Below are 17,231 nucleotides of genomic sequence, written 5' to 3'. Positions count from 1 at the left end.
TTTACCTATCCTAATGTGAGCTTATATCCTAGATTCACATCTGTGAAATTATGTGAAACATAAGCTATTACACCCAACTAGTGCTCCTGGCAACTAGGATGCCCGTTGATGTGTGGTTAGTTGGTTAGGGAACTGCTCTGTGGAGCTTGCAATGTGGGTTTGAGTCTCAGGCCCCTTTTTTGCAATGTGGGTTTGAGTCTCAGGCCCCCCCTTTTTTTTTTCAAACTGCAGAAGATCCAAGTTTATTGCGCAACAGGTTCAAGACGAGATTGAACAGCCAGAAAGGGGTGACATAAACTTTTGAAACTTTCCTCCATGTCCCAGAATACAGTGCAAAATACATCCCAGTTACATCATGAATACATTAAGAAGAGGTTGGGTCACACAGGATTAACATATGGAGGAGGGAGGGGAGAATATGCAGAGCTGGAGATATGCGCAGATAAGCACATCCTGAGTACGGTGATGAGAAGACAATGGTCCACAGACACGTAGAGGTTGAGTGGGGCATATTCACTCCTTGATGCTAGTGGGACTCAAATTCCCATTTCCTGTTCCTGCAAACCAGTGCCCTATGTACGGAACCACTGGAGGCTGCTGGTGGCAGAATGCATCTTTGGCCAACCTCACTGTTTATATGGCAAAAGAGTCTTTCTTTCCCTGGGTGGTGTTGAACTTTTGCCCGAATGGACTGTGTGTGCCTTGAAGATTGTTCTTCAGTGACACATCTCCAATCCCAGCATAATTTAAGTGTAGGATTGCCTTGTTAGGCACACTCTTATATCTGTGCATCCTAAAGCTACAAAAACCTAATAAAAATAAAATTGTGGATTTTTCTCCAGGTTTAACTTAAGCCAATAAAATGTTTTTCATACATGAAACAGAGTGGCAAGATTTATAATCAAAATTGCTAATATTTCACAGGATGCTCTGTTATCAAAATCCACAAAAATTCAAAGGGCTGTTTCTTATATTCTCCGAGAACCTCAAGTCAGAACAAACTAAGAGATAATGCAACTAGGCATAACACAATAAAAGATATTACCTTCGCAATGCATTATTGCTGCCAATTATAAGAATCACTTCAACTTAATTTCAAAAGCACAATCACCCTCAACTGTAACAGTCTCTTTTTTAAATTTCAAACTGTATTACATTAAGGCAATAACTCACCTTCCAGCTATAATATTGGTCTCTCTTATTTCAAAAATACATTTCATAAATACTTCATCGACAAGTCAAGCTAATTCAGGTTAATTTTATTGTATTTCAGTGCTATCTCACATTTGTGTGCAATTACCTCTATCATTTTATTGCTACGCCGGAAAGTAATCAGAGCAATTATTTGAAAAAGAAGGCATATAAATTTTAAGTCACAGTTGCTGGCATTTTTGATAAAATAGCAGCTTTATCTCAGAAAGTGGCAGGGACATCAGATAAATCATGCATCAGTCAAGTGTAGCTGACCCCCAAGTGCATTGCACAATATCAGAAGTGCTTCAAAAGAAACTTTCCTGCATCATCCATCATCCTCCATAATACTAAAATAGCTACACCTGAAGAGTTAGAACTAAAGAATAACAGTAAAACAGAATCCAAGCAATATGAGTAACACTATTAACAACGCTCCTCTTTAAACTAAACTATAAAGGAACCACTAGAATTTGCTTGTAAACAAATAAGTCCTATTTCCATATTGCATCTTCAAACAAATAGTCCTACAATAACCAGCACCCCAACTAAATTCTATTCAAAATACTTGTCAGATCATACACTGAAAGAAATATAAGGCATAAACACACACCATCAGAGCTTGTGCAAATTTCACAAAAAGCAGGAAAAACATGTTCCGTGTTTACATGGCATTCATGGTATTAGAAGTTATCCATTCCTAGCAGAATTAGAACAAGGACAGAGGCAGCTGAAGAGCAAACACCACCATTTTTGTCAATGCCCTATATACAGTAAAAGGTAAAGGTAAAGGTAAAGGATCCCCTGAACATTAGGTCCAGTCGTGGCCGACTCTGGGGTTGCGGCGCTCATCTCGCTTTATTGGCCAAGGGAGCCGGCGTACAGTTTGCGGGTCATGTGGCCAGCATGACTAAGCCGCTTCTGGTGAACCAGAGCAGCACACGGAAATGCCGTTTAGCTTCCCGCCGGAGCGGTACCTATTTATCTACTTGCACTTTAACATGCTTTCGAAATATTAGGTTGGCAGGAGCTGGGACCAAGCAATGGGAGCTCACCCCATTGCGGGGATTTGAACCGCTGACCTTCTGATCGGCAAGTCCTAGGCTCTGTGGTTTAACCCACAGCCCCACCCACGTCCCTCTATATACAGTACACATGGCTTAAAAGAGAAATAGTATCCAAGCATTGAGAGCAACACAATAGACCTACCACCATTAAAACGAAATACCTAGTGAAAGCACCAAGTGTGGGGGCAAGAACTGAAGATTGACTGAAGGATTCCTTGGTCTCCCTGTTCAACTGGTCTCAACTTTCAATAAGAAAATAGAAAACAAAATGAAAAACACACACATATTTTTCCAATAGGACTAGTGGTGCAATTACAAAATTTGAAATGTGCCCAGTGCTGCAAAGAGTTTGCCGGCCCCTGCTCTAAATAAACACTCCTAACAGAATGGCCATTTGGATGTCTACCTCACTTCTTGCTTGTTAACTTCTTCAGCAAAGGAGTGAAATGTGCATCATTATCACAGACACAAGTGTATGTGTATCTATGTAGGGCAGGTTGTATTTTAAGGGAGCCTTACTGTAAGCTTTGCACAATTACCCAGTTTCAAGTGCAGTTTCCACAGTTTAGCCTCTAGTACGGCATTTCACTTCCCTCAGGCCCCCATTCTCTCCTCACTGAAAAGAGGAAAATTTTATAGCTTCTATGGGGAGCAGGAAATAATAAAATGGGAAACCCACAACCTATGTAAGCATTTAAAGTTGACCATTACAAATCATAGCGTCAAAAGATAAATGTGTAATCAAGCAAACAAGGAGAGGGGGTAACTGGGAGGAAAAGAAATTAATGTAATACAGGAAACAACCAATTTACACGTGGTCAGTTGACAAGTGACTGCACATGCACGCAGCACGCCAACCCAGAAGTGGTCAGAAAATGGGGCGGGTGGGCATAATGGGGCAGGCTTATGAACACTCTGCCATCATGCGCTATGATCGGAATGCACTCCCCCCCACAAACACAAAACAGGGGCTGCCTGTAACTAAAGGCTATTCAGTTTTTCCTGGAGGTGATTGGAAGGGCGTGCGTGCGTGTGTGTGTGTGTGTGTGTGTGTGTGTAGGTGTCAGCCAGCCCCATGTTTTCCTCAAGCTGGTAAAAACTACCCCAGTAAATACAGTGCCAAAATCGGACTGTATCTACTGCACCTGAGTACTGTATGGTTCACATGTATAGAAAACAGTGAAAGAACACACCTACCAAAAACGAAAGGAAGGTTACCATAAAATCACCTCAGATGTACAAGTTTAAGTGTGATCTATACAGAGGATGCTGCATCTCAGATGAGATATCAGCTAGACAATTTTGGCTTGATCTTTTATACAATACAATTTTCTACAGAGTTTAGATTTATTGAAGAAATAACTGGTTTTATGTTAAATGCCTTGACTCACAATATGAATTTGAATCTGAAGTTTAAGGGTTTGTTGTTAGGTAGTGTTTTTGTTGTTGCTTTTAAAAGAAAAATAAAGATTCATCTAGCCACAGAAGAGCAGAAAACAGCTCAGTTAACCCTAAAAATACAGCAATCTTCAATTAGGTTATGCTCTGTGGAAGATAGATATGTGATGCGGAAAGGTCCACTGCTGCCTGTTACCAACCATGACAGAGCTACTGAGATTTACAATGCAGCATCAATCTTGTCAACCGGATTCTTAACACTGACTGCTGGACACTAGGGAAAGATGCCAACTACGTTATGCGAATTCTTCTCCAACATTATTACTTTGTGTGTGGACCCAAATGCACTATTTTCTGCCCATAGCAACTTACTTTTTGATGAAGTTTTGATGCCATGTTAAGTATATGAAGCAGCTCGGCCTAAGAGAAAGGAAAATTGAAATGCATTAAGAAAAAAATACAAAAGCATACATTTCATAGGCAACTCAAAGAGATACCATGCCCCCTCTTATTTCTCCTCTTAGATACGAGATCACAAAGAAAGAGAGAGAGGACTCAGACTTTTAGAGGATGCAGTACCAAACAGTGGGTGGGAAATTTCTTTTCTTGCAAGCAAACAGGAATTTTGCAGTTCAGTAGGTCATCTATCATCTGCAATGAGTCATAATCAACAGAATGAGATTATGAGGACTTCTCTCATCACTTGTCCTGTAAAATAGGGATCTACAGGATAACAGCAAGGCTTAAGACACATCCGAAAGCCTGTAAAAATAATGCTTAAAATATACTGTACTGTAGCTACTAAACACTCCATGTTTTTTTCCATATACATATTGTTTCCTTCCTTAGATTAAACAAGATGCGCACAAAGGGCATTCTGAGATATTTTGCATATGTGAAGAAAAACAAGCATGAAATATTCCTATAAATTACTATGGCTATTAACGATTTAGTTTGCAAGACTACTTTCAGCTGCAAGCAAATGAAGACATAAAAACATTTACAAGGAAGCAAGTTTCACCAGAACTATTTGAAATGATTTGCAAATAAGGAGATTTAGAGTCAAGTTCATAGTACATATATATTTTTAATTCACTCTTCTACTTTATAGTGGTGTAGAGTAATGTTGTTCTTATAACCCAACTTTAGCGATGTTTACTTTCCATGAAGGGATAATACAGGCAATCATTTACAAATGGTTAACTTACCATACTGTGCACATAACAACTTAGGTGGTCATCTGAATTGCCCGGCCTCTGTTGATGGACAATATTTTACCTCTCCTCTGCTGTCCCAGATTTCAGCTCAGGAGTGGAAGAGCAGTAAGGTTTTCTTCAACACCTTGCAGCACGAGACAGGTGACCAGCTTAACCAAGTGTTTATATACACACTGCAGTAAGTTACCACACAGGATTTGTCCCATTTATTTAAGTAGAACTTATTTCAGAGTAAGTGGGCCCAGGACCATGACCTTAAAAGTGAGCATAGCAAAGCCGATGAAAGCCAAAATGTGTCAACATGAACACGTGCCTAAGGACTTGTCTAAAGACATGAACGTGTGCATAAAAAAACAACCCCTTGTATGGTGGTGGACTGTGCACTTCCAGCTTGTAATTTTATCAATATAAAATGCAAAAGCACATTTGTATGAGGTTGCCCAAATATTAAGATTGCAAAGCTTAGCTTCATTTTGTTTGCTGGAGGTCTTCCTTTGCTAAGTCAGATACACGTACCGGGAGTATTCTCAGATCTTAATTAGAGGGGTGGGGATGTTGAATCCTTAACAAGAAGTGGACTTTTCCCAAGTGTTTTGGTTAAATGTGTGTTAAAAATAAAGAGCTTTGAGCAGCCTGAATAGAAATTACATCCCCTTTCAATCATGCTAACCCAATTTAGTACAGGTAGTACAACCTGCCAAGACCTAGATTTCAAAGATGAGTAGGGGTGGAGGGAGAGAAACCACTTTCAAAACTGATTGAGCCTTTTGCCTGATATTGTTCAATTAGGCACGTTTTGTAAAAACAAAAATTATTTTCTAGACTGAATTTGCTATATTCGCTTTCCTTTTATTCCAAGGTATTTCAATTTACGTAGCCAAAAACTGCTAATCATATTCAACTACAGCTCTAGATATTTTTCAATATTATTTCATGTACTTCCAAAAACATTTGTATGTTTGCATTACACCTGACCGCTATAATTAACTGTATTTTAATGTAATAGCTAAGTTACAAGTCCAGGTCCGACTTACATACCATCTATCTTTGTCAACAACAGATCTGAATGTTGAAATCTAACTACAGCGGTACCTTGGGTTAAGTACTGAATTCGTTCCGGAGGTCCGTTCTTAACCTGAAACTGTTCTTAACCTGAAGCACCACTTTAGCTAATGGGGCCTCCTGCTGCTGCCGCGCAGCCAGAGCACAATTTCTGTTCTCATCCTGAAGCAAAGTTCTTAACCCGAGGTAATATTTCTGGGTTAGCGGAGTCTGTAACCTGAAGCGTATGTAACCCGAGGTACCACTGTACCTGGATGGGGCAAAAATGCCTTTTCGCCCCCACATTAAGAGGTGCGATTATTGAGTCTACAAAACAAGAAACTGATAGGCAGTTTCTTTTCTTGAGTACATGATCATCCCTTTTTATTCTTGCCTTTCACAGCACACTGCCAAAAGAGAAGGGGTTGTTCCGACAGCATGGAACAAAGATCATTTCCAGGAGTAAGAACTATATGTAGGATGAGGTGGCGCTATTAAATCCACAACTTTATTGGTTACAAGTCATAGGGTATGGTAGCACACCGGGTGAGAATCCACTCACTGGAAAGCCAAACTGCTGGGTGATGCAACCAGTCTGGCTCAGATACCAGGGTAGCAATGAGGTGAGTGACAGGCATACCTGGTTTAGCATGGCTCAAACAGATAGCGTAGTTCTTTCCTGGATACCTTTCGGATAGCATGGTGTCCACTTGCAGCCCACTTACCCTTAAATATGAATCTGACCCAAAGCCAGAAACGGTTTATACTGCAGTTTAATAAACACTTTGCATTTTGTTTCGTGACTTGAACAAAGGCCTTAAACTTTTATTTAGCAAATAACTCTTAATGACCTCACCCCCAGAGGAAGAGATTCAGGCTTCTCTTAGCAGACAAATGTGAAATTCCCTGCACTCCATCACAGCACTTAAAGGCAGGTTGAGAAGAAGTGGGAATAGCAGGGGTCAAGTGCTAGATCTCAAGTGATGAGATGGACTCAAAGAAAGGTTGTTGTTTTTTCCCTTTCAGCTTTCCTGCTGACTAATCAAAGGGAAAATATGGTTTTGAATTCCACCAAGATCCACTTGCTTTCCCACTTTTCCGCAGGGAAAGTATGTGCTGTGGAGGCAGCAGGCGCTTATAGATGAACACGGGGAAGCAAGCAGATAAGAAATAAACATTCCTTATGATTTATGGAAAATATACTTTTGAACCGCAGCAGGTTTTTTCCATATAAACAAAGCAGTTCAAGTGAATCTGCCCAGACTGCTGGGCACTTTAAGTATTACACTTACTTCTATGATGTCCCCACACTTGGCACACTGTCAGAAGTGAGAAAATGCAGATCTGCACCCCTTCAATCTCCAATAAAATACAGTATTATTACAGGAACTTAAGGAGAGACTTGCTGGATCAGACCAAAGGCCTACTTAGTCCAGCATCTCTTTGTCAGTGGCCAAGCAGAAGCCTATGGGAAGGCTGCAAGCAGGACATGAGCACCACCACACTTTAACCACCTGGTATTCACAGACATACTGATACTGTAGGGAGTACAATAGATAGCCTTATCCTACAGCCATTTGTCTACAGCCCTTTTAAAGGCATCCAAGTCGGTGGCCATTAGCACGTCTCGCAGTAGCGAATTCCTTAGTTCAACTATCTGCTGTACAAATAAGTACTTTCTTTTCTTCAGTAGCAGCCAGTATGGTGGGAATGGGCGGCCTGCCCTCTTGATACTGGCATCGCTGCAGATTACCTGGGCATGGATTGGGTGGGACAAGGTAGGCGTGAGAAGCAGAGCTACCTGGATGTAGCAGTGGAGTGAATCCAGTGTTTCCTCCAGTCACCCACACAGCCCTGACATCGCTGCTGCCCTGCCCAGTCCAGGTGAGCTGCAGCGATGTTGGTGTTGGGAGGACAGTCCTATCCCAGAAAACCAGCCACTATCCCTCAAAACCTCAGTCTCTAGCAACAGAGTTGAATCCAGGTGTATGCTTATATTATGAATCTGCACCTTCAGCTTCATTTAGAACAGGCCATCTCCTCAATTGTAAACACAAGAACCATTCTCCAACAATGCCTCCAACTTGTCAGGATCCAGCTTCGGGGTCTATCCAGCCCATTATCATCTCCTGGCACATGTCGGCATCTAGACAGCCTCACCGGATTTAGATGACATGAACAAACAGAGCTGGTTTGTCGTCCACATATAGGTGACACCATGCCTGAAAGCTCCATCTGACTCCTTCCAGCAGCTTTACATAGATGTAAAAAGCATAAGAGTACAAGATGGGGATTCTCTGGGAACCCACAGACAACACAAGTTTTCCAGTGCTTCTCTTTGGAAACTTATCTTCAAGTAGGAGCTGAACCAGTGAACCACCATGCCTCCCAATCTGAATTCCAATGTTTGTAGTGGAACTCCCAAAATAGGCCCCTGAGGACTAAGCATTCTCAGCAGCGCTGAATGTTGAGGAGAAAAAATTAATATGGGAGTAGGGCAGGGAATGCAATGGCATACCCTGGAAGAAGAAGGCATAGCTGGAACCCAGAACAGGGGCATTTTTACAATGCATAACCTAGCATTGCTTGTCTGGCCTGTACATACAGGGTTTAGAATTTCCTGAACATTTGGTCTTATATCAATCTCCACATAGATGTTCAAGCATGTTCTGAAAATAACAGAAATAAATCTTGGTTTGAGAAAACTGATGGCACTCAGTAAGGAGTCATAATTTTTCCTTAGCCATTTAGCTGGCTTGAAATGTCATGGATGCTTTAACAATTCACACAGCTAGACACAGCTCCAAGAGCTGTGTTGTTATTTGGCAAACCGATTGAGGCCAAGTGCATTCTCTGCTTGGTAGATCAAGGAATGATGTTGGGAGTCTGTTCCAAAGCAAGCTACAGCTCTGCTTTCACAGCTGGACATTAGAAGTGTCTTAGCTTGCCACTAAGAGAGATCCCAGCATGAGAGAAAGCAGTAAATATGGCTGAAATAAGAATCTACCTCTATTCTCTAAAAGAATTGCAGTATTCAGAAAGCGTTTTTCTAAAACAGCCCTTTTTTACACAAACACACAGCCTCACAGATTTCCACAAATGTAGGTTGTAAAAAGAAGCTATCTGTAGATGTAATGTTTCTACTTTTTGCTTCCTACTTTCAGCTGATAGCCACTGTTCTGGATTTCAGGTTTCAAAATACTGTACAATGGAGTCAGTATTCCAACTTATATGCTCTTTTCCTGAAAACCTCCAGGAAGGAGATCCCACAGCTCCCTTAAACTGTTCATTCTGCTGCTAAACTACTGTTCTTACCGATGTTTGATTTAAATCTACTTCCCAATCATTTATTCCCATTGCTTCCGTTCCTGTCCCCTGTGGATAGGGTGAGCGCACCTTTCTCTTCATTGTGAGTACCTTTAAATATCTGAAAGCAGTCAACAAATTCTACCAACAGGAGAAGAGTCATGGACGAACAGTCTTGTTTTTCAGGATTATTGAAACAGTGTTAAAAATCACTAAACCTGACTACAATTAAAAAGAAACATACGATAGCTAACACAGGGTTTAAATATGTGTGCATATTCCAAAATATTATCTTTCTGTGGTGGTGAAGGGAAACCCTGATACACAGTGGATACAGTCTCATTTTAGCATTCAAATAAAAGCTATTATTACATCAATCCAGACTATGCATAAAATTCCATATGAAAACATTTAAAGTACATTAGATTTTTTGGTCAAGATGAAAAGACTAAAAAACCTAAGCAATCTATTCTAATTGGGTTCCCATGGTAACTGTACAATTGGGTTTTTCAATGTAACATCCCCAAGGCCCAATGCACACTTGTAAAATATACTTCAAACAGCCTGAATTGTTTTTACATTACAGCACTCCCAGGAAGATCAATTACTATACATCCCCACCCTAACTATTAGTGGCAGGAGATGTTAACACTATTGGCCATATTAACATATGTCATGTAAGAACCACCACGTATCGCCATAATTATTTAAAAACTAAGCTGCACACTTTTAGATCCCTCAAACGTGTTTTAATATATAAAGCCAATACTAGCGGTCATGTTTACCAAACGTAAGAAATCAAGCCCAAATATATGCCAAGCAATTTTCCTTTTTATATTGATTTCAAGGATAAACAGAATCAATCATTAATAATTACATTATAAGATGACCCTGAGGGTTAATCATATTCTTAGAGATTCTCACTATGGAATTATCAACAACCACTAAATGGAGATAACTGAAAAGAATTCAAATCCACATTTTAAATATTAATGGCACCATATAAAACAAAGCATATCCACTAACAGATGACTTTTATTTGCAATAATTATAGCAGCAATCTTCTTACCCCTCCAATTCAAGCGCATTTCTACCACCTAGCTCCAATTTCAGGAAGCAACAGCTTAGGCAGTAACTATAAACCACACAAGACCATAAATACATTTGCACTTGCCCCATCTTAAACCTACTGGGTGCAATCTACGAAGTGCTGGTCCTATAGAACCCCGCTCTGTTTCTAACCATCCTTTTTATACTTCAGGAGCTTAGTGCCAGATAAAGCCAAAATATTTCACTTATTTTGCTGTTCAGGATGCTATTTACACCCAGGAGACACTCTCACATAGCCTGGAAGGAGCAGGTAAGTCAACGGGACTAGTCATAAGTGTGCACAGTATAATCTTTGTGGTGAGATACCCACCCAACTTTGAGTATTCATCTTTCCAAAGATTATTTGCTTCACAGGATAAACAGTTCCTATCAATAACAGCATTATTTTCACATGCATTGTGCATGACTTTGTGAACATTCCCTTCAAAGATAGTAAAGTTGGTCAATAAATTGTACTGTCAGATGGCATTTTGTTGGTCTCTCTAAAGCCAAGTTCTCAGATATTCTCCCAGAATGTTTAATAGCTTTTAGAATGTTTCAACTGTTTTCGAATGGGTTTTTTTGCTTTTGTTTTTTAAAAAACTTTTTCCTATGTATTTGTTTGCCACCTTGGGCTTGCTCAGAAGGGAAGGATATAAATTCAATTCAATAAATAATTATCACGAACAAGTTCAATGAAGTGTGAATTTGTGGCACTTCACTGGTTAAAAGAGATCTGGCCAATGGCATCCTCTTATAAGTAGCTATTCTACTTATTTGACCTCTGCAAAAGCAATGCTCTGTTCTAAACTTTGTGCTCAATATACAGTACTATCACTTGGACTCGTTTTTTTCAGGGGGTCTTCTTTGACACTTTACCGAGCAGTGGAAAAGTCATTCAAGAACACCAAAGTCCTGAAGAGCACTCTAAATAAATGCCAAAGCAGTATCCTGCATCTGAATGGTCTCCATACTGAAGATAATTGCTTGCATTTTACACTGATTGATCTAAATCACAGTAACACAATTTAAATATCATATAATGGCAACTGATTCATCAGCACCATCATTTACAAGGCAGCATTAGTACCTTAGTGCTACAGTGGTACCTTGGGTTACATATGCTTCAGGTTACAGACTCCGCTAACCCAGAAATAGTACCTCAGGTTAAGAACTTTGCTTCAGGATGAGAACAGAAATTGTGCTCCGGCGACGCGGCAGCAGCAGGAGGCCCCATTAGCTAAAGTGGTACTTCAGGTTAAGAACAGTTTCAGGTTAAGAACGGACCTCCGGAACGAATTAAGTACTTAACCTGAGGTACCACTGTATCTACTAATAAGTATTGATTGAAAGAGGTTTGTACATGCAATGAACAGTTTTCATAATGGAGGGCAGCAAGCAAGCAGTGGTGCCCAGTAAGGATGAAACTGGGACTATTAACGACATAAATTTTGTGGAGTCAGAGATAACCACTGAAGTGGACAAGTTCATTAAAGACCCCAAATGATTCAGGGTGGTGGAAACTGAAACAAACTACCAAAGCACCAATAGCATCCTTCCAAACCAAGTGAACAGAGAACAAAATGGCAAACTCATGTAGGACAATCAGTGGTTGTTATCCTTGATACTTTCAGCTTTGGAGAGACCTTTTCAGACTTCCTAAACTTCCTAGGTTCATCCTAAATGTCTGCACAAAGTGAGATGCAAGATGCTTTGGGCTCCATTGTCTACCAGCTAACTTTGTTCATGTAGCACCATAGCACTTTCATAATCTAAAATTACCCACAATTAAAATTGCTGAAAAACATGGCTTCCTACGACACCAATTTTACAGGTTCCCCCTTCAAAAATTAGACCAGTTGTCTTATATTTCTGCTATATTCTCTCTTTTTTTGCCAATCCAAATATCTTAAGAAGACTCTGTGAACTAGAGAACTGCACAATCTGTCAATAAAGTAAGCTTATTTTGAACTACTGTCCATATGACTCAATTTGTCAGTAAAAACTGCCACCAGCGCTGTGCTTGCAGAAAAATGTCCATAAATGCATTATTGCGACTGGCAGATCGATGTCTATAATAAAAACAAATAGATTTAACAAGTGCTTGCTTTTACGAGTTATGCTATTGGTAGAACGTGCATTCAGTTTCGCCCTTCGACTTCTGGGAATGGGCAATACAGACAGCACTGGATACTTTGCTGACTACACAAGTGTTGCAAACAGGAAATTATTCTAACACGGGAAATCTTTAAAAGTACATGATGCGTTCATAAACATAAAGTTTAGAATTTAAGCTATCACACATCTAGGATTTTTGTTCATTCTGTAATTTTCTTCAAAACATGCAAATTTATCACTAATAACAGGCACCACTTTCTTTCCAGCAAGAAACTGGAACTCTCTATAAAAGAGCTGCATTGTGCCCAGAAAGGCTCACTATTCTTGAGAATGGCGCAGAAAGGAACAGTATTTTGTTCCCATGAGACTATGATTCATCTCTGATCTGATTGAGAGAAGCCACCACCGTATAACCTAAAGTTTTTAACATGTGAAGTAGGGTGTCATCTTTTACGTTAGTGGTCTCTAGGGTAGTGTAAGAAGTAGTTATGTATTGTTCAGACAGGGCAAGATTCTTAATTGTATGATTACATATGCGGTAATGTTAACAAAACCCCTCGTTCTCTCTCAAACTTCATTTAGGCTGAAAATACACCTATTATATTGCTGCTTTTTTTGCGACTGGAAATTAATGCAATTCCAAAATCTGCACTTTAAAGAGGGCTGTTGAACACTAGCTGTATGTTTATCAGGAACACTCTTAACATTCTACCCAAAGGGCCCTAACAAATGAGCTTCTTAATGCCTTTCCAGGTCAGGCCCGGGTGTTTTGTGTTTAAGCAATCCCTGATAGCCTTCCCAGTGGGCATGAGCTTCTCCTTCAGGCTACTATCACTTTAGCGATGCCATTAACTGATTCTCTACATACGTTAAGCATTAAACAGTGGTGACAAGTTAATTACAGAGTTATCAGGAGATAAAGTAGCCAGGGTAACACAAGTTACAGTATAACTACTATAGCTTCCTATAGAGCATCTGTGCAGTTGCTGCATAAGTGGTGTAATTAACTTGTCATGGATCAGGCTGCAGATAAAAGTTGCTGACGCTGGCTTGCAAGCACACCTACCTGGATTCATAAGCTACTCCGAAATCTTTAAAATATGTATTTATTTCAAAAGAGGGAATCATTGTGACCTATTAGCACACCATCAAAGTCTGCAAAGCTTTTGGCTAACTAGATAAAGGCAATGAATAAACATGGGTTACAGGGCTGGAAAAACTACCAGCAGCCTGGGTGGTGTTCAACTACACTTTATTCAGCGAAAACCCACTGATATTAATGAACATGACTAAGCTAGGTCCATTCATTGCAATGGGTCTCCTCAGAATAAAGCTTAGCAGAATGCCACCCCATACATGGTTACCTGAGCACTTGAAACTGCAATACTGGCATTTAACAATCAAGTGTTTTTGAGCTCCCTAGATGAACAGTTACTAAAAATCTGGCATTGCTCCCAAAGCATTTCAATCTCCACCCCCCAAATGTCAATTTGTCCATCATTACCTCTTAAGGTAACCTAGAGGCAATGGTACCAACATTTACATTACCATCACTTTTAAACTATTTGGGATAAACGTAGCTTGGTTTTCAATGAAATGCAGACCTGAGAAGGGTCTTTAATATAAATATATTTAGTTTTGGAAGAGTAAAGTAAGACTAACTTGGTTTCAGAGAACTTACTTAGCCTATTTCCTATTCAAACACACCAAAATACAGTAGGAGCTGTTCTCACATCAAACTTGTATTCTATTCTCTTAATACCTAGATTCTGAACTGCTGGGGAACACATAAAGGCCATCCCATATACATGTTAATTAACACAGATAGGGTTGTACAACTCTCTAGAGCGGAGTACCCTCAGAACATTTGTTGTCCCCTCAGCCCTCACGCTGCCTTCCCAAAGCCAGATAAGCGAGACCTGAGGGCTCTGACAGGGTCCCAGAGTCTTCTCTCCTCTTTCCCAAAGCCTAGTAAGTGCTTTCCCAGCTTTGGGAAGGAGGTGGGAGGACTCTATGATCCCACCAGAGCCTCGTACCGCCTTCCCAAAGTCTAGTGCCTCACTTTGGGAAGCATGAGGCCCGGAGAGGGTCAAATTTTGGCCTTGCTTCCCCCTCCCCCCACTTGCAGGTATGACAAAGCTAGTGGGTTCCATGACAAAGTACTCTTGCAGCCCACTTGATATGCAAAGCTGGAGCACCCTGCTCCAGAGTAATTATTCCCAATTCCCCCCCCCCCCCCCCGACCACTTGAAAACTGCAGAGGGTCTTGGCAGACCACATAAATAATATGCCTACCTCTAGTAGCAATTTCAATATGCTGTGCTAGATGTCGTGCACTTTTCAATGCTATTTTCACAGGGTCCCTTGAATGAAGCTCACAGACCACAGCTCGAGAACCCCTGTTCCAGAGGATATAAGTATTTCGAAGTGGAACTGTTGAGCACAAATTCAAAAATAAAAGCTCTTGCGATTAAAATGGCTTGTAGTGGCAGTGCATTAAAAAACATATGCAGAGGTGGGACTGACCATGTTTTATGGCATAACTATGTCACAGAAAGCACCTGTGTCATAGAGGCATATGGAGATTTTGGACACGAGGCAGCAACTGATTTCAATAGAAAGAGGGGGCATGATTACCCCTCCAGAATATTCACCAGGCTGAGGAAAAGAGGCGTGTGTGTGTTTATATATATATTTAAAAGGCTCGTTTGTTTTCTAAGCAACCCTGCTGGGCGCTTTTTATTAGGAAGTCAACTTTCAGAGCAGCTCTTTAAGTACAGCTCTCCTTTTGAGAATTCCCTCTTCGGGACGCCGCAGCTTGACATTACCCTCCCTCCACCAGAGAAACGCGCAGCATGTTACAAAACCGCCGAGCACGGCGGAGCTAAGAAGGGAAAACAAACAAGCCGAAGAAACCAACGGAAGCGGGTGGGAAAGGAGAAGGGTGAGGGCCTTGGGTGGAATTGAACTGAAACCAAAACATTCGCTTAGAAAGGAGAGAGAGTTCCTCTTTGAACGGAGTGGAAATTTGTGGCGAGCCGAGAGAAAAAAAGCCCTTTGGGGTTGGACTTTCTCCGCCGCACTTTCCCCTCGGTTGCACGCCACCCCCTCGAGCCCGGGAGACTTCAGCAAATTTCCAGCGAGGAAAAGCAAAGCGCCAAACTCATCATAGTTTTCCTTTTAAAAGTCTTGCAAGTTATACAAGCTGCCTGCGCCCGAATATAGGCCATTTCCCCCTCTTATCTCTGAACGCCGGATGCAATAGGGGGGAAAAGACACCTTGGCGGTTGGCAAAGGAATCCGGGCCACACGCACGCCGGGCACACGAGTTGTGGTTTGTTTTTGTTTTAAAGCACCAGAGAGGCAACGATAGCGATATAAAAAAGCAGGTGGAGTTAAATCAGCGCTGCGTTTCCCACCCCTCCCGCTCCTTTCTGGAAGGACACTTGTTCACACGTTCCCCCATCCCGTCAGGCTCACTGTTTGACCAGCTCAACAAACAAGTCCCTTGCCCGGGATACGAAGGGGCTCACCTGCAAGCACAGAGAAAAACTTTTGGGCGGGAAAGAGACGAGCGAAAGTGCGGGATGACGGGAGGTTAAGGAAGCGGCAGGAGGGGCAAAAAGTGATTAGACAAAACTGTGGGGGGGGGGGGGACAAGCCCGGACTTCTTCTCTGGGGTTTAACAGCTGAAGAGGCCACTGGCCCGCACCTGCGCCCAGACGCTCACTGCTCCGGGGCTGGGGGGGGGAATGCTTTCCGACGACCTTTTTATTTTTTAGTACGCCCGCCGGGATGAGACAATCCCTAAGCCGTCGGCCGACCAATGAGTGTCAAATGAGTGGAGGCAGAAGGCGTAGCCATCCGTAAAGCGACACTGCAAATGTTAAGAGACACTGCAATCCTCTGTATTCAGCTGGCTAGGCGGGCGTGAGACCCCACTGAACCCGGTGCTACTTGCTTCCGAGTAAGCATGCATCGCCCCCATCCCACCCCGCCTGTAGTTTGGCAGCCGCCTTGGGAAGGGACGAGGCCTCATCTGCAGTTTGCAACAGCTTGCACTGCAAAACTCAACAGTTCTAAGCTTCTCAGAGAGTAAACATGCCGCCTAGTTACAGCTGCTGTTGCTGCTACTGCAGCTCCTAAAGCTGAAAACGGCTTTATTTCTGAGTTGCAAGCGCAGAGAGCTGGAACTCCCCGGCTGAGCTTCTGCTACACACACGCTTTGGCTAACCTGAAAGAGACGAAGTAGAACGACCGGGTTTTCCTCCGCTGAACGGAAAGGGGCAAATGTGTTGTGCAGAGGTAGTTTGCCTTGTGGGAGTTGTAGTTGAAGCGGTGAAAGCCGAGCAGCTTATTTCCGATAGTGTAAACTACAATTCCCAGCATGCTCCACATACCTACTGCTTCCAATGCAGCGACTTAAACATACCTCATTCCTCTACTCTTTTTAGCTGGTGGGTGGGTGTTAGAATAGGTTTCAAGTTTAGCACATCTTATATCTGACCAAGAAGCCAAGCAGACACTATAGGGAAGCTCAAGAGGAGAGGCTGCACTTTTCCAAAAGCATCTTTCCCAATAAGTTTGGGTAGGTACCACTGTGACTTGCGGGGAGGTAGCCTGTTTATTCTCAGAGGCATTTGCTATTTTGGTTCTGTTTTGGTATGTGATGTGAAATCCGGTTGGGGGGCGGTCCTTCATAATCAGCCATATGGGGCAAGGGTTCTTAGACTGTGGTCTCTAGAGGGTCCGTGATCTGGGTGCCAAAAGGAACGTATTTTACTTTGATTTCCTTCCTGTTACT

The 17,231-nt window shown here is 41.8% G+C and overlaps 1 protein-coding gene across 9 annotated transcripts in view; it reads right to left on the bottom strand.

The window, feature by feature from the left end:
• MGMT (O-6-methylguanine-DNA methyltransferase) overlaps positions 1–17,231 on the bottom strand; it is a 171,061-nt gene that overhangs the window by 149,864 nt on the left and 3,966 nt on the right. For 2 of the 9 annotated variants that reach the window (XM_081007222.1, XM_081007220.1), the window contains exon 2: positions 4,029–4,076. In XM_081007222.1, coding sequence (XP_080863348.1) covers positions 4,029–4,076 — 48 coding nt within the window. Of the gene's footprint in view, positions 1–4,028; positions 4,077–14,722; positions 14,920–14,953; positions 14,978–15,706; positions 15,875–15,960; positions 16,049–16,139; positions 16,304–16,661; positions 16,845–17,231 lie in introns of those variants that run through there. The other 7 variants (XM_081007221.1, XM_081007224.1, XM_081007227.1 and 4 more) reach the window with 7 other exon arrangements.

This window comes from Podarcis pityusensis (genome assembly GCF_964106645.2).
Source record: "Podarcis pityusensis genome assembly, chromosome: 5".
Lineage (NCBI taxonomy): Eukaryota > Metazoa > Chordata > Lepidosauria > Squamata > Lacertidae > Podarcis > Podarcis pityusensis.
This window is presented reverse-complemented; position numbering and strand designations above follow the sequence as displayed.